The sequence below is a fragment of the Bos indicus x Bos taurus genome, chromosome 18, assembly GCF_003369695.1.
Source record: "Bos indicus x Bos taurus breed Angus x Brahman F1 hybrid chromosome 18, Bos_hybrid_MaternalHap_v2.0, whole genome shotgun sequence".
Classification (NCBI taxonomy): domain Eukaryota; kingdom Metazoa; phylum Chordata; class Mammalia; order Artiodactyla; family Bovidae; genus Bos; species Bos indicus x Bos taurus.
In genome coordinates this window covers 16,823,942-16,851,905 of record NC_040093.1, presented here as the reverse complement: position 1 = coordinate 16,851,905, position 27,964 = coordinate 16,823,942, and the positions used below count along the sequence as shown (strand labels likewise).

Genomic DNA, 27,964 nt, shown 5'->3' with positions numbered 1-27,964 from the left:
AACAGAGGAGCCTGGCGGGCTACAGTCCATACAGTCCATAGCATCGCAAGAAGTCAGACTTAGTGACTAAACAACACCACCACCACCATCACCACCACCACCCAGCCACCATTCCCACCTCTCACCCTGATACTGGGTGCTCGCTGCCAGGACATGGAGGACTAGGGCTGGAAGGACAGATGTGGGAGAACAATAACAATAATAGCAAAATTGGACACATGTCCAACCCTACTGTGTACCAGGATTGGATCTAGGGGCTTCACATATACAACTCCACTCACTTCTGGTTTTTGTTAAGTTGCACACTTTATTTTTTAAATAATTAATTTTTGGTTGCATTGGCTCTCCTTTGTTGTGCATGGACTTTCTTTAGATGCAGCGAGCAGTAGCTACTCTCTAGGTGTGGTGCACAGGCTTCTCAATGATGTGGCTTCTCTTGTTGCAAAGCACAGACTCAAAACACGCTGAGGGCTTCCATAGTTGTGGTGCACAGGCTTAGTCACCCTGAGCCATGTGGGATCTTCCCCGACCAGGGATCAAACCCATGTCCGTCGCCCCACCCCTCACATTAGCAGGCAGACTCCCAACTCCATTCACTCTTCACAGAAGCCAAATGAGGAGGTCAAATGACTATGCCCATTTTACAAATGAGGAAAATTGAGCTACAGAGAGGTTAGGTCACTTGCCTAAGATCACACAGATAGAAAGTGGCAGAACAAGGTGGAGGCAAAGAGGAAAGAGGATAGGGCAGGTCTGGGATGGATGGGTGTGGAAAAGGGGGGTGGGGTGAGAAGATAATAAAAACAGAGACAGGGACGTACCTGGTGGTCCAGTGGTTAAGAATCTGCCTTGCAATGCAGGGCACACTGGTTCAATCCCTGGTCTGGGAAGATCCCACATGCCACAGTGCAACTAAGCCCAAGCACCACAACTACTGAACCAGCACTCTAGAGCCGAGAGCCACGAACCGAAACTACTGAACCCCTAGAGCCTGTGCTCCACAACGAGAAGCCACCACAATGACAAGCTCACTCTCAGGAACTGAAGAAAGCCCTTGCACAGCAACCAAGACCCAGCACAGCCGAAAAAGAAGATGCCACATGCCTCGAAGCAACTAAACCCCTGCGCCACAACTAGAAAACCCATGTGCTGCACAAAAGATCCCGCATGGTGCAACTAAGAACTGTTGTTGTTCAGTTGCTAAGTTGTGTCTGACTCTTTGCGACCCATGAACTGCAGCACGCCAGGCTTCCCTGTCCTTCATTATCTCCCTGAGTTTGCTCAAACTCATGTTCATTGAGTCAGTGATGCCATCCAATCATCTCATTCTCTGTCGCCCCCTTCTTGTCCTGCCCTCAATTTTTCCCAGCATCAGGGTCTTTTCCAATGAGTCAGCTCTTCGCATCAGGTGGCCAAAGTATTGGAGCTTTAGCTTCAGAATCAGTACTTCCAATGAATATTCAGGGTTGATTTCCTTTAGGATGGACTGGTTTGAGGAGTTGCTGTCCAAGGAACTCTCAAGAGTCTTCTCCAGCACCACCGTTCAAAAGTAGCAATTCTTTGGCACTCAGCCTTCATGGTCCAACTCCCACATCCGTATGTGACTACTGGAAAAACTGTAACTTTAACAATACAGACCTTTGTCGGCAAAATAATGTCTCTGCTTTTTAATAGGCTGTCTAGGTTTGCCATAGCTTTTCTTCCATGGAGCAAATGAATATGATAATAATAATAGAGACAGAGATAGAGAAATAAAAAGCCTGAGCCCAGGCAGAGATAGCCTCACTCACAGAGCGTGTCTGGCCCTGTGATCTCTGGCTCCTGCCCACCTTTTGACCTCATCCTTGACCACTGTTGTCTTCCAGCCTCAGTAATGAATTTTCTCTTCCTCCAACACATCATGTCATTCTAACCCCTGGGCCTTTGCACTCTTTTCCCCTTCCATGGCTGATTTCTTCTTTTCATTCTTTTTTTTTTTTTTTTACAGGAAATAGCATTTATTGGTGAGCATGATTAAGGAGGGGACAGTGCTGATCCTCACAAGTGTGGGGCCCGCCATTTGTCCAGGGGACTGCGATTTGTATCTGACCCTACAGCCGTCCGGGATGAGTTGCTTTTCTGCCGCCATGTTTTCAAATTCATCCACGTTGAACTTGGTAAATCCCCACTTCTTGGAGATGTGGATCTTCTGGCGGCCAGGGAACTTGAACTTGGCCCGGCGGAGGGCTTCAATCACATGCTCCTTGTTCTGCAGCTTGGTTCGGATGGACATTATGACCTGGCCAATGTGGACCCTGGCCACTGTGCCCTGGGGCTTTCCAAAGGCACCGTGCATACCTGTCTGGAGTCTATCAGCTCCAGCGCAAGACAACATCTTGTTGATGCGGATGACATGGAAGGGGTGGAGCCGTACTCGGATGTGAAAACCATTTTTGCCACTGCTTTTCACCATGTATTTGTTGGCACAAATACAGGCAGCCTCCAGGGCTTCAGAGGAGAGCTGTTCATACTCATCTGACACTATGTGGCCACAGAGTGGGAGCTCATCCACTTTGGCTTTCTTATGCCCCAAGTTGAAGATGCGGATCTTAGCATCAGGGACACCTCAGCAGAAACGGGACTTTGGGTACCGCTTGTTCTTACAATACCGGTAACACTGGGCTGGGTGGTGGCACATGGCAACACCAGGATCTTCAGTGGCATGCCGAAGGGAAAGAGAGCTTCATTCAATTCTTAATTTAAATGTAATCTCTTAAGAGAGCCCTTCCTTTACCATGACCAATTTATATCCTCACTGCCACCAGTTGTCCTGATGTCTTCAGATTACTTTGAAATACTTTCAAAGTAAAAATGGATTAATGAATGGGGGACTTCCCTAGTGGCTAAGACTCTGTGCTCCCAGTGCAGGGAGCCTGGGTCCAATCCCTGGTCAGGGAACTAGATCCCACATCCCGCTGCTAAGACCACGTGCAGCCAAAAAAATAAATAATTTTTAAATGAATTAATGGATGGATAGATGGATGGCTATGTGATAAAGCAAGTACAGTCAAAATGTTAATCTAGAATCTAGTTGGTAGGTATATGGGTGTTCACTGTAAAACTATTTTAGCTTTGCTATATGTTTGAAAATTTTCACAATAAATGTTGGCAGGAAGAAACTGGAGGACTCTTCTAGAGACTAAAGAAGCAACAACAACAAAAAACCCAAACAGGTCCCACCCTGTTTGGGATTTCTATCATCCCATCAAACTCATTTTTTTTTTTCCTTTATAGCCTTTATCACTCTTGGTAACATTCTTGCTTGCTTGTTTGTTTACCTCTTTATTCATTTGTTGCTTATTGTCTCTTAACTGAAATGTAAGCCACCTGACATGTGGCATGCACACCAGTTTTCTCCAGTCCCCCACATTTCCCCAACAGTCTTGGTACTAGTTGTTTAGTAGCTAAGTCTGTAGCCCACCAGGCTCCTGTGTCCATGGGATTCCTCAGGCAAGAACACTGGAGTGGGTTGCCATTTCCTTCTCCAGGGGATCTTCCTGACCCAGGGATTGAAGCCATGTCTCCCACATTGGCAGGCGGATTCTTGACCATGGAACCACCTGGGAAGCCCGATAGGTGCTTAGTAAAAAATGTGTTCTTGAACTCCTCTTAGGAGAAGGCCTGGGAGATAGAGCTGCTGCAGACTCACTGTAGAGCCTACACTCAGGAATAAACATGATCTTCCAGCCTGGGGCCACTAGAAGAGGAAGGATATATACCCCAGAGGCAGGGGAATGCCCCATGAGATCACGGAATGTGAATTGGCCTGAAAAAGAAGGCGACAGATGAAAGCATATAGTGTGATTATTTCCCTCTGACCTTAATTTCTGATCCAGATCTCCTAATAGAGATCCAATCTAATGCTTCCACAATTTAGGCCCCACCCGGAAGCATAGGCTCCACCCCCTGTCTCTAAAGCCCCATCCCACAGCAAAATCCCTGCCCTATCTGACCTAAATAAGTAACACCCCTCAAGCCTAGGTCCCACTCTCACAGCCTGAGCCCCACCCCTTTACTTTAGACACCATCTTAAAATTTGTAATATTCATGTTTCTTCAGTCTGGGTCCTGCCACCACCCAAGCCCCATCCCTCTATCCTAGCCCCACACCTCCAGCTTAGACTCCACTCCAAAAGAGTCAAGATTTCAGCCTAGGCAAGGGCCCTTCAGGCCTAATTTGAGTACCTCGTTCTCCACTCTGACCTAAAGTCCAGTCTTCACCTATTCAACATAAAACCTGCTCACTTTCAAGGTTATCAGGGAGAAGCACCCCAGGGAAAACCTAGGGAGCCTGGATCTGTGGGAACCTAGAAGGGAGGTTTACTTTTTTGGGCTCCAAAATCACTGCAGATGGTGACTGCAGCCATGAAATTAAAAGATGCTTGCTCCTTGGAAGAAAAGCTATGACCAACCTAGACAGCATATTAAAAAGCAGAGACATTACTTTGCCAACAAAGGTCCATCTAGTCAAAGCTATGGTTTTTCCAGTAGTCATGTATGCATGTGAGAGTTGGACTATAAAGAAAGCTGAGCACAGAAGAATTGATGCTTTTGAACTGTGGTGTTGGAGAAGACTCTTGAGAGTCCCTTGACTGCAAGGAGATCAAACCAGTCCATACTAAAGGAAATCAGTCCTGAATATTCACTGGAAGGACTGATGCTGAAGCTGAAACTCCAAAACTTTGGCCACCTGATGGGAAGAACTGACTCATTTGAAAAGACCCTGATGCTGGGGAAGATTGAAAACGGGAGGAGAAGGGGACAAGAGAGGATGAGATGGTTGGATGGCATCACCGACTCGATGGACATGAGTTTCAGCAAGCTCTGGGAGTTGGTGATGGACGGGGAAGCCTGGCGTGCTGCCGTCTGTGGGGTCGCAAAGAGTGGAACAGGGCTGAGCGACTGAACTGAACTGAATTGAGAAGGGAGGTTGGTGGAAAGAGAGGAAGAGGTTCCCAGTTTGTACCACCCCTCAAAGGTGTGGCCCCAAATGAAAAGCCACAGCCGCATTGTGCCCACTTTTCATTGTATAGTGGTATTCTGTTCTGACCTCTCTGATTGGTCCCTCCACAAGCCCTGTAGTCAAACCTCCTGTGCATTGGACTGCCCTTCAAAGTCACCCTCTCTGATTGATGCCTGCTTTCCAAACTCCCCGCTCCCAATTGGGCAAATTTTTGTACATGCCTGTCTCTGATTAGAGCATTTGTGAATGAACCTGGAGGCAGACAGATGTTCAACTATGGTGCGAGCAAGTAGTAGCAAGAAAAAGAAAAGATAGAGGAGGAAGAGGGGGTTCCCTGAATCTCTTTTCTATGAGAGGGAGTGGCCATGGACCACAGGATAGCCTTGGGTTAAAATTCTAACCATACAGACCGCTAGTTGTGTGACTTTGGGCAACTTTTTGGTTTCTGTGCCTCACTTTCTTCATTTGTAAATCGGGGGTAATAATGATACCTTCTTCAAAAATAATTGTAAGAATTAAATTAGTTGTAAAATGCATATAGAAATACTAAGCACATAGGAAGCCCTCAGAGTATTAGCTCTTATTGCCCATTTCATTGTGTAAGTTCATGACCTTGGACAAGTCCTTTTGCCTCTTTGACCTTTGCAGACCAGGAGTTGCTTGACCTCTTCATTGAATGACCCCTCCTATTCCCTCACCTCTAGCCTTCAGGGACTGAGGCTGTGAACAGAGGGAGGAGGAGAGACAACCCGAGCAGAGAAATGGGGTGGGGGGACCAGCATAGGTGAAAGAGAAGGGTTGAGCACCCAAGCCCACCCCCAGAAAATCGAGGGCCATCAGGATCTCTCTATGGCCCAGTGTAGAGTAATTCTAACCTGAATCCCTCAGGCAAGGGGCGTGTCCTGACTGGGGACAAGGGGGCAAGGGATGGGACAGTGTGGGGCAATTGAAGGCATGGTGTGTTCAGGCTGGGAAGCAGGAGGAAGGGTTGGAGCTGGGCTTGTGGGCCCTCACCCAGGAACGACAGGACTGGGGGAGGGGCAGCCGGGGCCCAAGGTCACTCTGTCATTGTTACCATGGCAACAGCCACCTCTCAACTGGGAACCTGGAAAGGGGTGGGGAGAGGGAGTTCCCAGATCCCTGAATCTAGGGGTAGAGAGAGGAACACTCAGAGACCTGGAGGAAAAGCAGAGCGAGACAGTGATTCAACTCTTTGAAGACCTACCCATCTCAGAATCCGCAGAGCCTAGTACACTGTGGGTGCTCAGTAAATGTCCCTCAGAAACAGAAAGCCTGAGAGCATCAAGTGACCAAAGATGACGAAAGAAAGACGAATCGCCACAGGGGGAGGGCAGTGTCCCTTTCCTGCCTCCTCAACTTTTCATACTCCTCAGGGGTCCTCTGAGAGTTCTGATTCCTCTAAATCTTTCCCAGACCTGGCCCACAGGCCCACCCAACCCCACAAATCACTCACCCCCCAGCAACTCCCCAGCCCCTGAAGCTATTACATTTGACATTTATAACAACTTCAACAACTTTTCTGGCTTCGAAATCTTCCTGCCTGGGGGATCACTGAGAAAATTAGCATAGGTGCAGACTACTGCCTTCAAGGGTGGGAAGGTGGGAGGTGGGGAGACAGGCCCTCGCCTCCTTTACTCTCAGGGACAAGGCCCCTCCACAGATTAAGATATTCCCCCAATTCCTCTAGGAGGCCCAGGCCTCCCTCATTTCTCCTTAGGAAACCCTACAGGCCCCTCCCTTTCTTTCAGAGGAACAGGTATGGAATCCTCCTGGTCCTCCCAGAACTCAGCAGGCGTCCACTGGCTCTGCCTGCCCTCTACTGGTCCAAAACTGGTACTGCAGGACTGCCACCCGGTGCCCACAATGAGGAACAGAAAACTAAGCCAGAGCTGAGGGTCTCTGAGTTGTTGCATTTTAATTTCTTTAAGGTTTGGGATGTTCAGGCCCTAGGGGGTTTGAGTTCAGGTTCTCGGCCCAGAGGTCAACGAAAGAAAGACAACTTCTCTTTGAGCCAGGCCTCAGTGAGGTCATCAGTGGTGCGGATTTCAAACACCTGCGCAGAGAGAGGGTTCAGTTTTATAATCCACTCAGGAACTGAAACAGTGAGGGCTCCTGCCCATCCCTCCCTCAGACCCAGAAACCCAGCTCCCTCCTCCCTCAGACCAGGAGTCCTGACCCCCCGTGGGGGACCTCCAGGGGTGGTGTCCCCCACCCTCCATCAGCCCTCGGATCCCAGACTCTCCTCCCTCACACTCAGGAGCTTCGGGCGGCCCCAGACCTTTGTGAGCTCTGCCGTCTGCACCAGCCTGTTTTTGCTCCCTGCGTACATCATCTGTTGTTCAGGCTTGCAGCCTGTGTGAAAAACAGAAGAGGAAAGCATAACTGGGGGATGCCAAGGTGTTCTCGAAGGCCCTGGTAGTGTCCTACCCTGGAAAAGGAAATGGTATCTCCCACTCCAGTATTCTTGCCTGGGAAATCCCATGGACAGAGGAGCCTGATGGGCTACAGTCCATGGGCCCGCAAAGAGTCAGACACCACTTGGTGACTGAACAATAACAGTGTCCTACAGGCCCTGGAGTTTTCTAAGAATCCCAGGAATTGTTCTAAGGAGGTCCCTGGAGGCTACAGTCAGAGTCTTCAGAGTTGTTTGGGGCTGGAAGTTATTCTAGGGTCCCTGGAGATGGTTTAGGGGTCAGACAGGGGTTGCCAGTAAAAGGAAGAGATGAATGTGCTTACACACCTCAAAACTAATGAAGATGGGGGTTTTGGGCCCTCACCTCCACCCCATTGCTTTCTCAGCATTCACTCATCACACACCCCACACTCACACAGGCATCTATACACACACACACAGTCACACACACAAAATCACCAATCACGTGCACGTACACACACTTACACTCAAACACACACGTGTACACATCCCCACACAGAATCTAAGACCCCCTTCTCACCCACAGGGCTGGAGAAGATGAAACACAAGGGGTAGGACACTCGGCCATCGGCGTGCACATACTTGTAGCTGTAAACCACGAACCTACAATAGTGAAAGGGAATTCAAACTCAGCCCTTGGCCTGGAGCTCAGGCCTGATGCTCATCCCCTGAGACCACAGCCTAGCAATCTTGCCTGAGTTTGAGAACCTAGGGTTAACAACTGAGACCGAGGGTACTGGCTTCAAACACAAGAAATGATTTAAAAAATATTAATGGGGGAAAAATAATAATAATAATAGGGGAATTCCTTGGTGGTCCAGTGGTTGGAAATCAGCCTGCCAATGCAGGGGTCATGGATTAGATCACTGATCTGGAAAGACCAGGGCCGCATGCCGCAGAGCAGCCAAGCCTTCGTGCGATGGCTATTGAGCCCATGCTGCAACCTGCTGAGGTGCACATGCCTAGAGTCTGTGCTCTGCAACAAGAGAAGCTACCATAATGAGAAGCCTGTGTACTGCAGCTAGAGAGCAGCCCTCACTCACTGCAGCTAGTGAAAGGCTGTGCATAGCAACGAAGAACCAGTGCAGCCATAAATAAGTTTTTAATTAAAAAAATAATACTAGTAAATGCTAAATAGAATTACCATCTGCTCCAGCAATTCCACTACTGGGTATTTATCAAAGAAAATGAAAACAATAATTCAAAAAGATATATGCACCCCCATATTTATTGCAGCATTATTTATAATAACCAAGAAATGGAAAAACCTAAATGTCCATTGACAAATGAATGGATAAAGAAGATGTGGTACACACACACACACACACACATATGCAAACAATGAAGTACTATTCAGCCATTAAAAAAGAATGAAATCTTGCCATTGCAACATGGATGGCTCTTGGAGGGCATTACGCTAAGTGAAATAAATCAGACAGAGAAAGACAAATGCCTTATGATCTCACTTATATGTGGAATTGAAAAAATAAAGAAACAAACCATCAAGTTCATAAAGAGAGAGAACAGATGAGTGGTTGACAAAGGTGGGAGTGGGTGAAATGGGTGAGGGGAGTCAAAAGGTACAAGCTTCCAGTTATTTATTTTAAATACGTCCTAGGGATGTGATATACGTTAATAACGCTGTGTCGTATATTTGAAAGTTGCTAAAGGAGTAGATATGAAAAGTCCTCATCGTAAGAAAAAAAATGTTCTAGAAACTATGTATGGTGACAGATGCTAACCAGATTATCATGGTGAACATTCTGTCATACGGTATATACAAGTATCAAATCATTATGCTTTACACCTGAAATTAATATATTATACGTCAAATAGAACTCAATAAAGAAAAAAATGCTTAAGAAAAAATGGTTTTGGAACTTCCCTGGAGGTGCAATAGTTAAGACTACAGAGGCAGGGGTTCGATCCCCAGTTAGGGAGCTTAGCTCCCGCGTGTTGAGTGATGTGGCCAAAAAAAAAAAAAAAGTAAGTGCTTATTTGATTATTCACAACAACACTATGATGTAGGTACTATTATTATCCCCATACTACATACGGGAAAATCAAAGCCCAGAGAGTGAAGCCATTTGCGCAAGGTTCTATGGGTAGATTTGAACCCAGGAACTTGGCTGGTAGAGTGTAAGTGCTCAACCGCTATGTTTTAGAGCCCAGCAGTCTAGAATCAGGGGCTGAGACCAGGGCCAGCTATATAATTTCCCAAAGCCAGTGCAAAATGAAAATGCAGGGCCCCTTGTAAGAAACACAGGAGAAAGCCTGTTTTTCCTTTCTTCTGCAGTCTCTTTCCAGACTGCTCTTGGTCTTTTAAAATTTCCTGTTTCAAGTCATGTGCTGTCTTGGGCATGGGGACACTCACGGGGGAAGTGAAAATGCTCAAGGGCACACCCTGGAATTTATCTTTCAGGAGTGAGTGTCCCCCCCCCCCGTCCCCGATACTCCCGAGTCTGCAATTAGGCCTCCTGCCTGGGGCAGAGGGCATCAGCCATCATTGGGCAATGTGGGAGTGGGGAGCTGAGAACCCATCTAGGGCTGGACATGTGAGCTGAAGGAGGCTCCAAGCCTCCAGCACAGGCTCCACTGTCCTGTCAGACTTCACACAAAACAGATTCAGAGATAAAACTATAAAGAATTTCAAGATAGCAGGGATCAAGCCCTGCCTTCAAGGCTCCCTTCTGGGTATGGGGCCCTGTGTGATTGCACTTGTCAGATGCCCAGGGTGCTGACTGAGATCTAGAGCCTGGGATTGAGGCTTAAAGTCCTAGGACACCCAAAACTCAGCCCAGTCGAGATGAAAAAATCTAAAGAGACCAGTTTTCATAGAAGTGTAAAAAAACTCATCCACACACAAAAAGCACCAGGCTCCTCTGGCTTCACACAGGATTCTCCCCAATCATTAAAGGTCAAATAAATCCTTTCCTACTCAAAGTCTTCCCAAGCATTGAAAAATAAGGAAATTTTAACTTTTCTTTTCTTTTTTAATGAAGCAAGTGCAATGTTGAGACCAAACCCTGACAAAGTATGTACTAACATCACGTATGACTATTAGCGTAAAATTCTGCAATAAAATTTTGGTATACAAACCAAAAGTCCTGTGATAGGAACTCACAGACATAGTTTCAAAGTCCACAAATAAGACTGGACCCCAAGTAGCCCCCCAGTCTGTAACCCTCCTTGGCCTGATCTTCCCCTTCCTTGCCCCAGGATACCTGGGCTGTCTCTCAGGCAACTCCATTTTTAGTTCCTCTGGAGAAATATTCTGTGAGGGGTGAGGGGAGGAGAGAAAAATAAAAAGACTGCCATTAAACGGACATGTACTCTGTGCCAAGGCACTCATCCAAGAAACACCCATGGATTATTAGCCCATTGATCTCTCCCCAAACCCAAAGGGGTAGGTCCTGTTATTATCCCCATGTTACCGGTGAGCAAACCGAAGAGGTGCTAAGACACTTGCTTTTTTCTAAACAAACTACAAGGATTAAATCACTGAATTCACAGACAACTCTTGGAGGTAAGGACTGTTATCACCATTTCACAGATGAGGAAACAAGAGACCTATACAGGCAGAGTCTCTTGCCCAGGGTCACAGCTAAGCTGGAACTTGACTTCCGGGTTTTTCTGGCTCCCAACACCAGGCTCTCAGCATCAGTCACAGTCTTTTGGGTCTCCCAGTCCCATCCCCCAGCCCCTCACCTGAAATTCTTCCTCCAGCACCACCATCTGCCGGTCTTTGTCCACTTTCACTGAGGAGGGAGGGCATACGTGGGTCAGACGCCCCTGCCATCTGTCCCTATGCTCCCCCACACCCCCCATTCGTTCAGGAGGGAAGATGACACTCACTTACTATGGCTGCATTGTCCGTCTCTTTTCGGAAGCGGAATTTCCTCAGCTTTTCCTTTAGCTCTGGGTCTACCTCACACACCACCAGGGAGTCGGACTGCCAGAGGAGCCCAGTTAAGAGCTGAGTCCCCTGGCCTCAGCCCTGCCCCTTTCCCCAAACCTCAGTATCCCCATCTACTAGTAACGAGGAGGGGCCCATAGCCCATAGATTGCCTTTGTGAACATTGGAGAAAGGTACCCTTTCCTCTGGGCTGGACTGGAGCCCTCTTGGCAGGTGCCCTTGGGCAACGCCCAGGGAGGTTTGGGGATCTGTTCGCCTGGGGCTAAACCCGGAACCACCATCTCTCTTTCCCCAGCCTTGACCTCCCATCCACAGCCTGACCTTCACCCCGGCATCCTCCCAGCCCCAGTCCCACTCCAGCCCCTAGCCCTTCCCATACGACCCTGGCCCCTGACCATGACTTTACTGTCCAGGGGCCTCTTCTTTCCTTGGTTCCGCTGTCTTCTAGGGGTGGGGACCACAGCTCGAGGGGGCGGGGTGTGGGGTAGGGGAAAAGTTTCATCAACCACCACATCCTGTTTATGCCCATTCTGAGACAACTGTCACATATGGCTCCTCCCCCTCCTTCCTTCCCCTCATCTGTTGGGACCTCCCAGGCTTTGCAGTCACCCAGACTGGGATTCAGGTGCTGCCTGACTGTGTGGCTCTAGCTAAGTAACTTCAACCCTCTGATTCAGAATTGTTATGAGGATAAAATAACTTCACATATCTCCCAGCATGGTGGACAACACTCAATACACCATAGGTAGTGATGAGCTTTTTTTTTTTTTAATTTTAATTGGAGTATAGTTGATTTACAATGTTGTGTTACTTTCAGGTGTACAGCAAAGTAAATCAATCAACTATACATATTTGCACTCTTTTTTAGATTATTTTCCCAAGTAGGTCATTACAGAATATTAGGTGGAGTTCACTGTGCTATATAGTAGGTTATTATTAGTTATCTAATTTATATACAGTAGTTGCTGCTGCTGCTGCTAAGTAGCTTCAGTTGTGTCCGACTCTGTGCGACCCCATAGAGGGCAGCCCACCAGGCTCCCCCGTCCCTGGGATTCTCCAGGCAAGAACACTGGAGTGGGTTGCCATTTCCTTCTCCAGTGCATGAGAGTGAAAAGTGAAAGTGAAGTCGCTCAGTTGTGTCTGACTCTTCGAGACCCCATGGACTGCAGCCCACCAGGCTCCTCCACCCATGGGATTTTCCAAGCAAGAGTACTGGAGTGGGTTGATTCAGTAGTACATACATGTCAATCCTGATCTCCCAATTTGTCACTCTCCCTCTTTCCTCCCTGGTAGCCATAAGTTTTTTACATTTGTGACTTTTTCTGTTTTGTAAATAAGTTTATTTGTAACATTTTTTTATATTTCACATATAGCAATATCATGTAATATTTCTTTCTTTGTCTGACTTCCTTTACTCAGTATAACAATCTCAGGGACGGTCCATCTGTGTCGTTGCAAATGGCACTTTTCATTCTTCTTTATGGCTGCATAATATTCCACTGTGTATATTGATATGTACCACATCTCTTTTGGAGTGTACCACAGTTCCTTTATCCACCCCTCTGTTGATGCACATTTAGGTTGCTTCCATGTTTTGGCTATTGTAAACAATGCTGCGTGTACCTTTTCAAATTATTGTTTTCTCCAGCTATATGCCTAAGAGTGGAATTGCTAGATCATGTGGTTGTTCTATATTTAGTTTTTTAAGGAACCTCCGTACTGTTTTCCATAGAGATTGTACCAATTTACATCCCATCAGCAGTGCAGAAGGGTTCCCCTTTCTCCACACCCTCTCTAGCATTTTTTTTTTGGTAGACTTTTTTGATGATGGAATGATAAGCTCTTTAACTGTTCCTCCAGGAAGCCTTCCTGCATTCCACTACCCACTAATCTGGAATATTTTAATTCCAGAGCTAAAAGAGGGAACTTAGAAATGTTTGCTGATCAAACTGCCACTTATTAGGTTGATGGGGAAATGGAGGAGAAAGAGGAGACTCACCAGCACTCAGGTAATGGTATATTTTTTTTCTGCAGTTATTCAACCTCAGGGGCCTTATAATGGGCACTACAACACTGGTGTTTAATCCTATCAGACCAGTACCTCCTTTATGATGAAGAGCATTTTGTATTGTCCTTCCCAATTCCCATCCTGGAATGAAATTCCTAGATAAGGCAACCTATTTATACACATAAATTCTCCCTAAAATCAATATAATGTCCTAACTATCATATATAGTAGAAATAAAAGGGAAGTGATTTATGAGAACCCCCTCTGTATTTCTGTGAAAAAATACACACAAATAATAGAGTATGTTCACAATGTCTGGCCCACTGTGCTGAGTTCCCTCCCATAGCAGTAGGCAGATCCCACCCTCTCTAACCTCCTCAAGGGCATCCCTGCAGCTACCCTCCTTCTCCCTGTATCACCAATATCCTTATCGCTACTGGATCTTTCCCCTTGGCCTACACACCATGGTGTGTCTTAAAAACTAAAAACCCTGGAACTTTTCTGGTGGTCCAGTGGTTGAGAATCCACTGCAAAATCCCTGCTTCCATTGTAGGGGACACAGGTTTGATCCCTGGTCAGGGAACTAGAATCCTGCATTCCATATGTTTCAGCCAAAAATAAATAAATAAAATTTAAAACTAACCTATAAACTTTCTCTCTCCTGCCTATTCACTTCCTTCCCTTTTCAGCAAGACTTTTTGAAAGAATTGTCCACACTCGCTGCCTCCAATATCTCCTTCTAATTTGCTCTCCAACTCTCTCCCAGCAGACTCACTCCTGTCTCTCTCCAATGACAAGGACCACCAACGACCACCGTCAGAGGGCCACCAAGGAGCTTTGTGGCGCTGGACCCAGTAGTCAATTCTTAATCTTCATCTGCCATGCCCTGTCAGCTGCATCTGATATCATCCATCACTCCTGTGCCCAAAACACTTTCTTCACTTGACTTCCGGAACACCACCCCAGCTTGGATTTCCTCTGGCTTTTCTGGCTGCTCCTTCTCAGTTCCTTTCTTAAAATTTTATAGAAGCATAGTTGACTTACAATGTGTTCATTTCTACTGTAGAGTAAGGTGATTCAGCTAAACATATATATACAATGTTTTTCATTTTTTTGGCTGCACCATGAGGCTTGTGGGATAAAAGTGCCCAGACTAGGAATTGAACCTGTGGCCTTGGCAGTGAAAGTGTGAAGTCCTAACCACTGAACCACCAAGGAAGTCCCTCATATTCTTTTCCATTACGGTTTATGACAGGATTTGAATGCAGGTCCCTGTGCTATACAGAGGACCTTGTTTTTTATCCATTTTCCATGTAACAGTTTGCATCGGCTAATCCCAAACTCCCCATCCATCCCTTTCCCACCCCCTCCTCCTTGGCAACCACAAATCTATTCTCTATGTCTGGGAATCTATTTGTTTCACAGATAAGTTCATTTGTATTGTGTTTTAGATTCTACACATAAGTGATACAGTATTTGTCTTTCTGACTTATTTCACTTAGTATGACCATCTCTAGGTGCACCCACGTTGCTGCAAATGGCATTATTCTATTATTTTTCATAGCTGAGTAGTACTCCATTGTATATATGTACCACATCTTTATTCACTCCTCTGTTGATGGACATTTAGGTTGCTTCCCTGTCTTAGCTATTGTAAATAGTGCTGCAAGGAACATTGGAATGTATCTTCTTGAATTATAGTTTTCTCTGAATATATGCTCAGGAGTGGGGTTGCAGGATCACAGATCAGCTTCCTTTTAAGAGTCATGAGTCCCTGGGCTCAGCCCTCAGTCTGCTTCTCTTTTCTATCCTCCTTCCCCTCTTCCTGAGAGCATCAGCCTCTTAGTATTCAAAGGGGGATACCCTAATTATTTCCCCAGCCTGGGCCTCTCTAGGCTCTTATGTCCAACTGCCAGCATGACTCCATCTGGATGTCTTGGAGTCGTCCTTGACCCATCTCTTTCCTCTGACAATGTACCTTAAAACCTGCCACCTCTGAACTTCCAAACATAACCAGAACTGGCTCACTCCTCCCCTTCCACAGCCTATATTCTGCCCCTGCCACCTTCAACTTCTGCCTGAACTCTCATAGTAGCTTCCTCACTGTTTTTCTGCTCCCACCCCTCTCCCCACACTCTATTCTTCATAGGACTGTCAAGAGAGATCCTGCTGCTGCTGCTGCTGCTGCTAAGTCGCTTCAGTCGTGTCCAACTCTGTGCGACCCCATAGACAGCAGCCCACCAGGCACCCCCATCCCTGGGATTCTCCAGGCAAGAACACTGGAGTGGGTTGCCATTTCCTTCTCCAATGCATGAAAGTGAAAAGTGAAAAGTGAAAGTGAAGTTGCTCAGTCGTGTCAGAGAGATCCTAATAAAACCCAAACCAAGCCAGGAACTCCCTGGTGGTCCAGGGGTTAAGATAGGCTACAGTCCATGGGGTCTGCAAAGAGTTGGACTGAGCGACTTCACTTTCACTTTCACTTTCCAGGGGTTAAGACTCCAGGCTTCAACTGCAGGGGGTATGGGTTCAATCCCTGGTCAGCGTGAACTTCACACATTGTGCAGTGAAGCCAAAAAAAAAACAAAAACAAAAACAAAAACCCAAACCAACTGACATACCTGTTCACTCAGTACTCTCATGTCTCCCATATTATCTGGGTAAAAGCAAAAGTCCTTATAGCGGCTTTAAAAGCTCTTAATTATCTGCCACCATCCCTCCTCTGTTACCTCCTGGATCTTGTCTTTCAGTACTCTCCTCTTTGCTCACTCCTCTCTAGCCACACTAGCCTCTTTCTGGTTCTGTGAGTGATCCTGACATCAGGCCTTTTCACGTGCTGGCTCCTTTTTCTTGAACCCTCCTTCCTTCATGGTTCACCCCTTCACCCCTTCAGATTTCTGTTCAAATGTCACCTGATCAAAGAAGCCTTTCCCTTATCTAAAACAGTGCTGATCCCACCTCTCCAGCCGTTAGCTTGCTTTAATTTTCTCCATAGAACTTATCACCAAGTTACATTGAAATATACCAAATAAACATTGAAAGTATCATTTGTTTCTGCCCCTCAACTAGAATGTAAGCTTCATGCCTGCCTCATTTGTTGTTGAATTTTTAGTATCTTAAACAGTGCTTGGCACATATTAGATACTCAAGAAATATTATTGAATAAATAAATGAATCAGTGTCCTTGGAGCCCAACCATTCTATATGGCGTTGAAAGTTGTTGCTTAAACGGAGGTGGCAATACTTGCGGTTAGTGATGTACCCCTGCCATCTTTTAAAATGGCCTATCCTCACAGTGCCAGAGATGCCCCGTTTTCCTGGTTTACCTCCTCGCTGTCTCTGGCTGCTGTTTCTCAATCTTTGTTAAAAGTGTCGATTTCTTTGCTCAAACCTTATGTGTCTCCTCTTCTCAAGGTTCTATCTGGTGTTTGTTTCCATTCACACTTCATACCCCAGGCTAGGTCACTAACTCCCACAGCTTTACTTACTATCTTTGATCATCCTCAAATATAGGCTTCTGGCCCCAATAACTCTCTTAAGCCCCAGACCCAGGGGTTGTGGCGCCTCCTAAATCCTGATGCTGGGTAGCCAACACTAGACTCAGCGACTTCCTAACCTGCTTCACCTCTGGGTCTCCTCCTCAGGGAAGCCCCCAACCCCTCCCCCTCAACCTTTTAGCCAGAGGACCTTGTCTTGAATTTCTCCCTCCCTCACCATCTGTGGCCTTGGAGTCCCAGAGTAGGTTCTCCGAAGGTCCTGGGCATCAGTCCCTGGCACCTACTCCTCCTCCTCTTCCCTCTTCCCCTGATGCAAACGCCCCTCTCCCACCCCAGCTGGCTCCCCGAACACCCAGCTCTAGTTCTATTCCCTCCTATCCATCCTCCATACAGAAACCAGGGACAGCTTTCCAACCTCCCTCTCCCCCCAACCCCCTGACTCTCCTTGGGGCAAAGACCTTCCATGGCTCCTCAGCGCCCTTGGGACAAGTCCAAACTCTTTCAAGTGGCCAAATTTCTGGCCATGGCTTATTTCCCACCAGTCCCTGCCTTAAACTCTACATTCCTCTCTGACTCCCTTTCTTTGGGTTCCTCTAACCCCAGTACTTTGGCCACCTCATGCGAAGAGTTGACTCATTGGAAAAGACTCTGATGCTGGGAGGGATTGGGGGCAGGAGGAAAAGGGGACGACAGAGGATGAGATGGCTGGATGGCATCACCGACTCAATGGACGTGAGTTTGAGTGAACTCCGGGAGTTGGTGATGGACAGGGAGGCCTGGCGTGCTGCGATTTATGTGGTCGCAAAGAGTCCGACACGACTGAGCGACTGAACTGAACTGAACAACCACGCCTCTGTCACCTGGGAGCCTTCAGTGAGTGCCCCCGCTATGCTTAGTTCACGCTGCTCCAGGGCAGTGTGTGAAATGAATAGGTTACTACTGGCAGAGCAATGACTCCCATTTATTGACCGCCTGCTTTGTGCCCAGCGCTTTGTATGCATCGTTTCTTTCAGTCCTATTCCCAATTGAGAGAAGCAATAGACTCAGACGGGGAAGGCAATGGCATCCCACTCCAGTACTCTTTGCCTGGAAAATCCCATGGATGGAGGAGCCTGGTAGGTTGCAGCCCATGGGGTCGCTAAGAGTCGGACACGACTGAGCGACTTCACTTTCACTTTTCACTTTCATGCATTGGAGAAGGAAATGGCAACCCACTCCAGTGTTGCCTGGAGAATCCCAGGGACGGGGGAGCCTGGTGGGCTGCCGTCTATGGGGTCGCAGAGAGTCGGACACGACTGAAGCGACTTAGCAGCAGCAGCAATAGACTAAGAGAGGGTTGCGATGGAGAATCTGAGACTCCAGCTGCCCTAGGGTCTACCCGCAACCTGGATAATAAGGGCGTGGCGGGGCCCAGGCCTAGAGCCCGGCTTGCGGGCCAGGCGGACCACCGGGCCTTGAACGCCAGAATCAGGAATTGTGACTTAGTTGCAAAGCTGCGGTAGACACGCGCGAGACTGCCCCCTGCGGGCCGGGAGGCCCAATCCCGGGCGCCGCCGGGCCCGTTGCCCATGGCAACGCCGCGCGCGCCCCGCCTCTTCCCCCACCCCACCCCGCAGGGCCGACTGCCCGTCAGCTGAGCAGCCGACCAATCCGACGGGGCTAGGGGTGGGCCTCGTGGGCCTTGTTCAACCCCCGCGGCCCCCCTCTCCGCCGGGACCCAGCCTTTCTCCGCGCACACCTCCCGCCCTTCGGGCTGCCCTCGCCGCCCGTTGGCGAGCGCGCGGTTCGTCACCGCGGCGTCAACTAATGCTGGCGCGCGGCGGTCCCGTCGGGGAGGGGCCAGGGGCGGTGACGCACGGCGCGGTGACGCAGCGCGACGGCGGCGGTGGCGGCGGCGGTGGTCGGTGCGGGAGGAGGGAGGGGAGCTCGCGGGCCGGAGAGGGGGCGACGGTGGTGGCGGTGGCCTGAGGAGGCCCGGGCGGCGGCGGCGGCAGCCGAGGCGGTGAGTGGCGAGCAGAGCCAGGCGGACGCGGGGCGGCGGCGGGTCGGGGCTCTCGGGGCTCACCTCAGGGCGCCCCAGGCCGCGCGGGCGGCCCCGCCCCCTCAGGGACCCCGGGCGGCGGCGGGCGCGGAGCGCAGGCCTCAGGGGTCCCGACCCTCGAGAGGATCTTTCACACCCGTACCCGGAATCGCCCTCCCAGGCCGCTTCTCGAGCTTCTCCCCGAATTCCTCGCCCCTCGGGGTGGCCCGGGAGCCCGGCCAGCGGCCCATCTCGTGACCCCCTCCCCAGGTCTACCTCAGACAGCTCCCTAGAGGGCACGCCCACAGACCCCCCCCCCCCCGAGTCCACTCGAAGCCCTCAGTCCCCTCCCGCCGTGCGCAAGGCTTGTCGAGAGACCACCCCTGATATTTCCACGTCTGCTCCAGACCCTGTCCTACGCCTCAAAAATCTTCCTCAGAGAACCCTGCTCTGGCCCCAGATCCCCCATCCTCCTCCTCAGTCTAGAAATATTCCCCCGGGGCCACTCCTCGTATTCCAACAATATGTGTCAGATATCTTCTCTAGGAGCTTCCCTCATAAGCCCTAAAAATCTTCAGATCACAGACTCCCCGAAATCCCCTCCAGACCCCGTGCATTCCAGAAATCTCCCCCGGCGACCTACTTCGCACATCCCAACAATATCGCCCAGACTTCCTTCTCACACATCCCAAGAATTTTCCCTCCCATCTACTCCCATTCCAGCAATCGCCTTGGAGATTTTCCATTCATGGCCCCCAAATCTCAGAGCCCCTTCCCCTGGACTGCTCCAGAATGCTCCTGATGTACCCTGGAAAATCTTCCAAAGAGACCCTCTGAAATGGCCTCGGATCCTCAAAACTCCTCTGGAGCCCCACCCCTCCCCCCAATTCATCTCACATATACACTCCTTCTCCATATACACATCCCAGAAGTCATCTCTTTGGGCCCTTCCACAGGTCCCAAAAGTCCCAAAGATCTCTTCATGTTCCTCAAATTTCCCCACCCTGAAATGCTCTATAGAGCACCCTCACATACCCCAAAAATCTTCCCCTGAGACCCTCCTCATTTATGCCAAAAATCTTCTCCAGAGATTTCCCTGAATCTACAGAAAACTCTTTTTCCACATTCCACGAGCCTCTTCCAAAACCGTTTTTATATATCCCAAATCTTTTCCAGTAACCCACACAAAATGTTTCAAAAATTGCTTCCTAGGATTCCAAAAGGTTTCCCATAGTTTCTCTCTGATATTTTCATCAACCCCCCTTAGAATCCTCCTTTCAAGGTCCCTCCTTATAGACCTGCTTTCTGATGAACTTTCCTCCTCACAACTCTTATAAACCCTAAGACCTTTTCTTAACCCCTCTGAGATGCAGTTTTTCAAGACCTCCTCATACCTTCTCAGAGACCCCAGCAACCCCCTCGAGCCCTCTGAGATATGACCTTGAAATCTCTCCTAGAGACCCTTCCAGTAACCCTTGAATCACTACTTACAGACCTCCTGCCTTACTGAGAGTGGAGAAGGAAATGGCAACCCACTCCAGTATTATTGTCTGGAGAATTCCATGGACAGAGGAGCCTGGGGCGCTACAGTCGATGGAGTCACAAAGAGTCGGACACAACTAACTGACTAACACCACCACTACTACTACTTACTTACTAAAAGACTTTACTAGATAATTCCCTCCCTGAACTCACCCTCATAGCTTCCCTCACATCCTCTAGAACCCTCTGTGGAAGACACCCAACACCATGCAGTCTTCCCTCAAAATAACTCTGAGCTCATTTTCTTAGAAAGTCCCAGAATTCTTTCTGAAAAACCCTTTACTATGACATTCCCACATTTTCTCTCAGAAGAACCACCTTCCCCATATACCTTATTGAAGGCTTTACTCAGAGATTTCTCATCTGAGCTCTTTGAGAATTTTTCCTAAAAAGACACCTGTCATCCTGCTCCAGTAAATCTAAGATCTCTCACAGAAGACCACACATCCACAGACTCCTTTTAGAGAATTTTCTCCAAAATTGCTGTGCATCAACAACCCCACCACTATGTGAGACTTCCTCAGAACGCACTCTCAGATTCTCCCTCTGACATCTCCAAGAAACCTTATTCAAGGCCTTATTACGTATCCCTTTTAGAACCTCCACTTATACCCTTTCATCTCCTCCATTCTCTCTCCTGTGAAATCAACTTAGAGATCCTTCTCAGATCTGAGCTTCTTTCCCCCATTATCCCACCATAGGCCCCGAGCACCCTACAAACTTCCCCTATCAGGAGCCTCTGTGTCCCTTCTTATTAAAAGATCCTCAAGAGATACCCTTACCCCTTGAAGTTCCAGCCCTCAGAGCTCTTTCTCTCAGGACATTTTTCTTTGGTTCTATCTTCATAGGCCCCTCCTCCCTTCAGAGATAGACAGACCCTTCCTTAGACTTTTCTTGAGGACTCCTTCAATTTTCCTCTCAGAAGTTTTCTCCTTCCTTTTCCACATTGAGTGCTTCCTCACAAAAGAATCCCTCCCCCTATAGTAGTTGTTCTCAAAGTGTTGTTCCTGGACCAGCACACAAGCATCACCTGATAACTTGTTAGAAATGCAAATTCTTGGGTCCCAACCCGGACCTACTGAATCAGAAAACCTGGCAGTAGCTATCTGTTTTTAGGAACCTTCCTGGTGATTCTGATGCATGCTCAAATTTGAGAACCACTGCCCTCTAAGAGGATTTCCCTTTCTCCACATAAAAGCACCTTGAAAGATGCCTCAGGGTATGCCCTTGTGCCCTTCTGCTCACCCCCACTTTCCTGGGAGCCCCCTTTGTGAAGTCCCCACTTTCCAGAAGATTCCTTACCTTCCTTGAAAGGTTTCTGGCTTGTTCACAAGGTTACCCCACCCTCTGAGAATTACTTCAGATTCTGCCTTTGAATGGTTCCCTTTCAGATATTCCTCAGCATTTTCTCCTTCTGGCTTCCCCTCTACTGCTCCATACCATCCCATATCCTTCAGTGTTTCTGCTTCAAGTTGCTCCTTCCTTGAACACACATGTCCATCTCTTCTCACCTATTCCTCATCTGTCCTTCTCCACATAAACACTCTTCCCTTAAGACACTTTCCAATCTTCATTCTCTTACTACCCAGAGCCTTCCATTGTACTTCATAGAGCGCCACTTATCTTCTCCCTTGTAGTTTTTCATGTACTTGTCCACTCATGCTGACCAGACTGGGAGTTTGGAAAGTACTGGGATATAACTTGTTCTTCTCTGAATTCCACAAAGTGAGCTCTTGCCTCTGTAAGTTGTAGGGAATCATTGGCTAACCAGCAGCTAAGTTTGAGAAGAATAAACAGATCACAAGGATAACACTGAAGTCTGCCTTCAGGGAGCTCACAGACCAGTAGAGAGGTTGGTCAGGTACATGGGACAGAATGTGAGGTAAAAACTATATACTGTGGGAATTTGGCAGTGAGAAAAGGAACCCTCTATCTGGAAAGACTTCATAGAAGAGGTGGTAAGACTGGGTGCTGTTCCACAAGAGTTGGGACAAGGATGATTGGCCTTCCAGGCAGAGGAAGCAGGTTATGCAGTTGGTCAAAAGCAAAAAAGACTCTTCACCTCTAACCCATGGCATTTCTTCTCTTCACCTGAAGGACACAGATGAAAGAAAACAGATCTCCTCCATCTGCACTGTATTTGCCAGGTGCACTTTAGTGACCCAAAGAGTAATAATGATCATTGTTTATTGAGTAATTATTATCTACCAGTCACTGTTTAAGTGCTTCATGTGTATTGTCTCATCTCATATTCACAGGAACACTGTGAGGTAGGTAAACTATGATTATCCTCATTTTACAAAGGATGAAATTGAGGACAAGTGGCTCAAATAGGTTTCTGGCTTTGTCCATCCCAGGATGATAGTGTCTGAAGTCAGAGTTGGATTTTCTCTTCAAGTAGACAGGATTTGCATCCCACTCATTGCTTACCCGTTTTGTGACCTAAAACAAATTACTGAATTTCTCTAGTCCTTCGTTTCCAGAGTTAAAAAATGAAGGTAGTAACGATACCTTACTTCATAGAATTGTTATAAGGCTTAAATAGTTAATATGTATATAGTACTTAGAACAAGGGCTTCCCTGGTGGCTCAGATGGTAAAGAATCTGTCCACAATGCAGGAGACCAGGGTTGATCCCTGGGTTGGGAAGATCCCCTGGAGGAGGAAATGGCAGCCCACTCCAGTATTCTTACCTGGAGAATTTCATGGACAGAGGAGCATGGCAGCCTACAGTCCATGGTACCACAAAGAGTCGGACACAACTGAGTGACTGACACACAAAACACACACTTAGAACAATGCCCTGTATATGAAAGTGCTCAGTTTCAGCAAAAAAAAAAAGCTCTCAGCAGCCAAGACTCTAAAGATGTAAGTGGCATTACCTTAGCTCAAGTTGGCTTAAAAAAAAGAATTAATTGCCTCATGTTACTGAAAAGTCCAGAACTAGGATGGTTCCTAGATAGACCTAGCTGCATCCAGAAGTTCAAGCAGTCTTCCTAGTAATCGCCCCATTTCTCCACTGACTTAATTTCATCCTCAGCTGATTTCTGCTTTGTGACAACAAAATGGCCCTTAGCAACCCCAGACTTGAACTCTGCGTCCTTAGCAGTCTCAGTGGAAAGAGAACTCTTGACTGAGAGCCCCAGTTTGAAAACAGTTTCTTCTCTGAGCTAAGTGTGAGACCGTGACCGAAGATCCTCAGACATGTTTAGGTGAGCAGTGCTCTTAGAGATTCTCTTGCTTGCTGAACCAGATAGAACTGTGATTCCATCCTTTGACCTTTGAGTGTTGATGGTAGTCCCCTCCTCACTGTTGCCCAGCCCCAGTCATTCTGTTCTGTATGATTGTTTGGATCCAGAGATTGTTTTTGGCTAGTCTGACCCCACCAGACTTGACTTTGGGATCTCGCTGGTAGAAACAGAGCTTCCCTGGTAACTCAGCTGAAAAAGAGTCCACCTGCAATGCAGGAGGACACGACTGAAGCAACTTAGCAGCAGCAGCAGCAGTAATGCAAGAGACCTGGGTTTGATCCCTGGGTTGGGAAGATCCCCTGGAGAAGGGAATGGCCTCCCACTCCAGTATTCTGGCCTGGAGAATTCCATGGACTGTATAGTCCATGGGGTCACAAAGAGTCAGACATGACTGAGTGATTTTCACTTGGGAAAAACAGGAATGAGATGACTGACTTGGTTTGGTTGTAGTCTTGAGGTAGTAAAATCCGGGAGTACTGCTTTTCAGTTCCCTACCTCAACTTTGGGTTTCCAGTACTCAGAGCTTTAGAGAGGGTTAAATAAGTTACTGTGAGTAAGTTTTGTTTTGTTTGTTTTAGGGTAAATTTGTTGAATAGAGTCTGCTTGAGGGCAACAGAACAACATTATTATATAGAGTATGCATATCTCAAATGTCCCCAACAATTTATGAAGGCAGTTTATGAACAGTTTATGAAGGCACTTTTTAGGTACTGGAGATACAGCAGTGAATGAAATAGTCAAGGTCTTAGAGCTCTTGGATCTTATATTCTGATGGAGGGAAGATACATGAATAAGTCTGATAGTGATATGTGCTATGAAGGAATTAAAACAAATTGAACGGGGTAGGGGATTGTCCACTGTACACAGGGTGGTCAGAATTGGCCTTTTTGAAGAAGTGACAGTTGAGCCTGATAACCTGAAAGATAAGAAGGCACCAGTTGCGGGAGGATCTGAGATTTCGGCATTCTAATTTAACCATTGTTACATGTGAAGAAGAGACTGCTGCAAGGTGGAGAAATTTTTCACAGATATTTATTAACAGTCTGTTATGTTTCAGGCACTGTGGTAGAAATTGAATATATAACAGTGAATAATATAGCCACAGTCCTTTTTCCCTCACGGATCTTCCAGTCTAGGTGTTTCCAGAAGAGCTATAGCCTTAGAAGAAACACTTTTGGACAATTATATCAGACCAAAGACTCCTACTGGGGAGATGAGGAAGATTGGGGCACACATGAACCCAGATCTGATTGATGGAAAGGAACCAGCCATATGATGACCTGGGGAAGGACATTTCAGGTAGAGGAATCAGCCAGCACAAAACCCCTGAGATGTGTAAGATCAGTGTGGCTGAAGCATAAGTGAGGCAGAAGGGGCAGGAGCTTGGAGTGGTTCACAGAGGCCAGATTATCTGGGGTCTTGTGGGCCATGGTAAGGAATTTACATTTTCACTTAAAAGCATTTGGAAGCTCTTACAGGATTTCTAAAGCAAGACAGTAACATGATCTATTTGTTTTTAAAGAAAATTTGGTTTCTGCAAGGAAAATGGGCAAGAATGGAAACAGGAGGCAATACATTCATCCAGATGAGAAAGGATGATGACTTGAATATGGTGGTAGTAGTAAAAATGGAGATACAGATACATGTTTGGTGTTGAGCAAACGGGAGTTGATGGTGGGATTAGAGAGAGGAATCCAGGATGATGATACTAGCTAACATCTCTGTGAGGGTATTTATGCCCCACAACTCTGTGAGAGTAGGTGCTATTATTAAACCCATGTTACAGATGAGAAAACAAGCACAACAAGGTAAAATCACTTACTCCAAATTATGCAAGTTTCCCATAGCTCCCCAGGCTGTGTTATCTTCCAGGAGGCCCTTCCTAGCTTTTCCCCTCCTCTCCTTCCCTTCTCCAGGACCATTCATACAAAAGGCACAGTCTTGGTTGAGGCAATAATATATATATTTTGTATACATATTTTAGGAGTTTCTGAAAATAATGGTTAGTTTTCACAAGACAGAAGCTGGGCTACCTTGGCTTCTCACATTCTCCTATTCTCAAGTTGAGATAGTGAATTAACCATAGGTAACTAGCCTATTATCTTATTCATGAAATGAGCAAGTTCCTCCAGGGCCTACATGGATGTTCTACGAGGGCTAGGGATAGGTGGGAAGGCTAATAGGACGCCCTCATTTGTCCAGAGATGTTGGCATTAAAGGGTATACACTTTGGTTGAACTTTAGGCAGTAGAAGGGAACATACAGGAGGCTGTAGCATTAAACACAGGAACAAGCAAGAGCTCTAAAACCAGAGTGTTTGGCCTTAAAAATCTCAGCTTAGCTGTGTAATCTTGGATAGGTGACTTAACCTTCTCTGTGTGCCCGTGTCTTCATCTGTAAAACAAGGATATGTATATGTGTGTTTATAGTTTTTGAGATCATACAAGCTCATCGGTGGAAAGCTATTAGCATAAGGCCTGGCAGATAATACAATACGTGATATGTGAGGACATGTGAAACATCATTCTAGGTATCTTATGTACATTGTTTCATTTCATTCTTAAGCTTCACTGAGGAAGAAACTGAGTTGCTTGTGGAAGATCAGCATGGCAAGTTAGTGTCAGTAGGAGAGCTCTGGTTCAGCCCTGTCTGACTGACTCTGCAGCGCTACTTCTGAGAGAGGATAGCTGACCTCCAGAGGCGCTTCCTGTATGTGGGCTGCTTTTCACTGTTCGGAGAAAGAGCCAATGACTGGTTTTTCCTGGAACATCTTAGCCAGTTTTTGACTCCATTTCCCACCTTCCAGGGTTGGAAGATGCTTCTCAAGAAGGTTCCTTGGTCTCTTAAAGACCAAATATGGTAGCCATATTGTTGGATTATTTGAAGGACTTAACCAGAGGGATTCCCTCTAGTGTCTTTTCTCAAAGACAGGGAGTCATTTTTGGTCACCTAAGGATAAAGAGACCAGAGCAGTGGTGAATTCTCTTGTATGGGAACAGTCAAGGCTTAAAGTTGAAGTGTTAAGTGGTAAAAATCCAAATCAGACTGGCCTCGGCCCAAAAGGAATTTGTTGGTTCATGTAACTGAAAAGTCTGGGATGGGGAGGTGGGGTGAAAGGCTTCAAGCCAGCTAGAGACAGGTCTTCTAACGATATGAACAAGTCTCTCTTTTCCCTCAACTTTTGACTTTGCTTTCATCTCTATTGGCTTCATTCTGAGATGGGTGCTCACTGTGAGGTAGCAGCAGTAGCAACCAGGAATATCAGAAAATAGTGTATAATCTGAGCACCCCTAACCAAGAACTTATTTTCCCTAGTATTTACAGCAAAGTCCAGGGAGGGCTTTCCGTGGCCAAGTTTTACTTTATGTCTACTCTTGGATCCAAGAAGGGCAGTTAATTCTTCAAAGGGAATTTAGGGGCCTGGTACCAGAAGATGGGTGTGGATGTTTGGCAGGCAAATCCACTGAATCCATCATAGTAATTTGCTACCACAGTAAGATGCCTTCAAATAGTCTGTGCTGATGCTTTTTTCCTGGCTAATCTCACCAAGCCAAGTCATCCTTTCTCACTGTTGCCAAGCGCCCAGGAGAGAAGCTGGAGGCCTTTTGGCCCTTTGGTGGAAGAAAGCCATCCAGTCCTCGTCTCCAGTCACCATCCAGACCAAACACCCAGCATTCTTCTTCTGTCTAAAACATAGGAACACTTCCTTTAGGGGTTATTTTTAATTATGCATTTATTTTTATTGAAGTATAGTTGATTTGCAGTGTTGTGTTAATTTCTCATGTACAGCAAAGTGAATCAGCTATGTATGTGTAGTCTTTTTCATATTCTTTTCCATTATTGTTTATTACAAGATATCGAATATAGTTCCCTGTGCTATACAGTAGGACCTTATTGTTTTATCTGTTTTATATACAGTAGATTGTATCTGCTAATTCCAAACTCCTTATTTGTCCTTCCCCTAATAGTGACCGTTTGTTTCCTAAAGCCCCAGGGTTTCATGCAGAGTCTCCAAGCCTGCCTTGGACACTAGGTCCTCTCTCCTCATCACATTTCCTGAGCAGTGGAGTGGCTTGAAGATGTAGAACCTTCTCTAGGCCCTTGATAAGTGTTAGTTGCTCAGTGGTGTCCAACTCTTTGCAACCCCATGGATTGTAGCCTACCAGGCTCCTCTGTCCATGAGATTTCCCAAGCAAGAATACTAGACTGGGTTACCATTTCCTTCTCCAGGGATCTTCCAGACCCAGAGATCAAACCCCGGTCTCCCACACCGCAGGC

At 47.1% G+C, this 27,964-nt stretch overlaps 2 protein-coding genes and 1 pseudogene across 4 annotated transcripts in view; 1 reads left to right on the top strand and 2 right to left on the bottom strand.

Moving 5' to 3' along the window:
* Window positions 1-2,174: 2,174 nt before the first annotated feature.
* On the bottom strand, window positions 2,175-2,692 carry LOC113875744 (annotated as a pseudogene).
* A 4,220-nt stretch (window positions 2,693-6,912) lies between these two features.
* Window positions 6,913-11,866, bottom strand: GMFG (glia maturation factor gamma). Of its 2 annotated transcripts, none has more exons than XM_027515858.1 (7): window positions 11,768-11,866; window positions 11,312-11,408; window positions 11,165-11,214; window positions 10,681-10,730; window positions 7,977-8,059; window positions 7,301-7,374; window positions 6,913-7,075 (listed from the first exon to the last, which is right to left on the bottom strand). In XM_027515858.1, exons 1-7 carry the CDS (start codon window positions 11,768-11,770, stop codon window positions 7,004-7,006), a joined length of 429 nt encoding a protein of 142 aa, XP_027371659.1. In that variant the 5' UTR covers window positions 11,771-11,866; the 3' UTR covers window positions 6,913-7,003. The 2 variants fall into 2 exon arrangements, with proteins under 2 accessions (XP_027371659.1, XP_027371660.1); XM_027515859.1 differs by having other exon boundaries at window positions 11,316-11,408; window positions 11,768-11,791.
* Window positions 11,867-18,724: 6,858 nt separating this feature from the next.
* The window catches only part of SAMD4B (sterile alpha motif domain containing 4B), a 36,239-nt gene continuing 26,999 nt past the window's right edge, over window positions 18,725-27,964 (top strand). Inside the window, exon 1 of one of the 2 annotated variants that reach the window (XM_027515851.1) lies at window positions 18,725-18,876. The gene's annotated coding sequence lies outside the window, so the exon portion shown is untranslated. The remainder of the gene's footprint in view (window positions 18,877-27,964) is intronic. The other variant, XM_027515852.1, reaches the window with a different exon arrangement.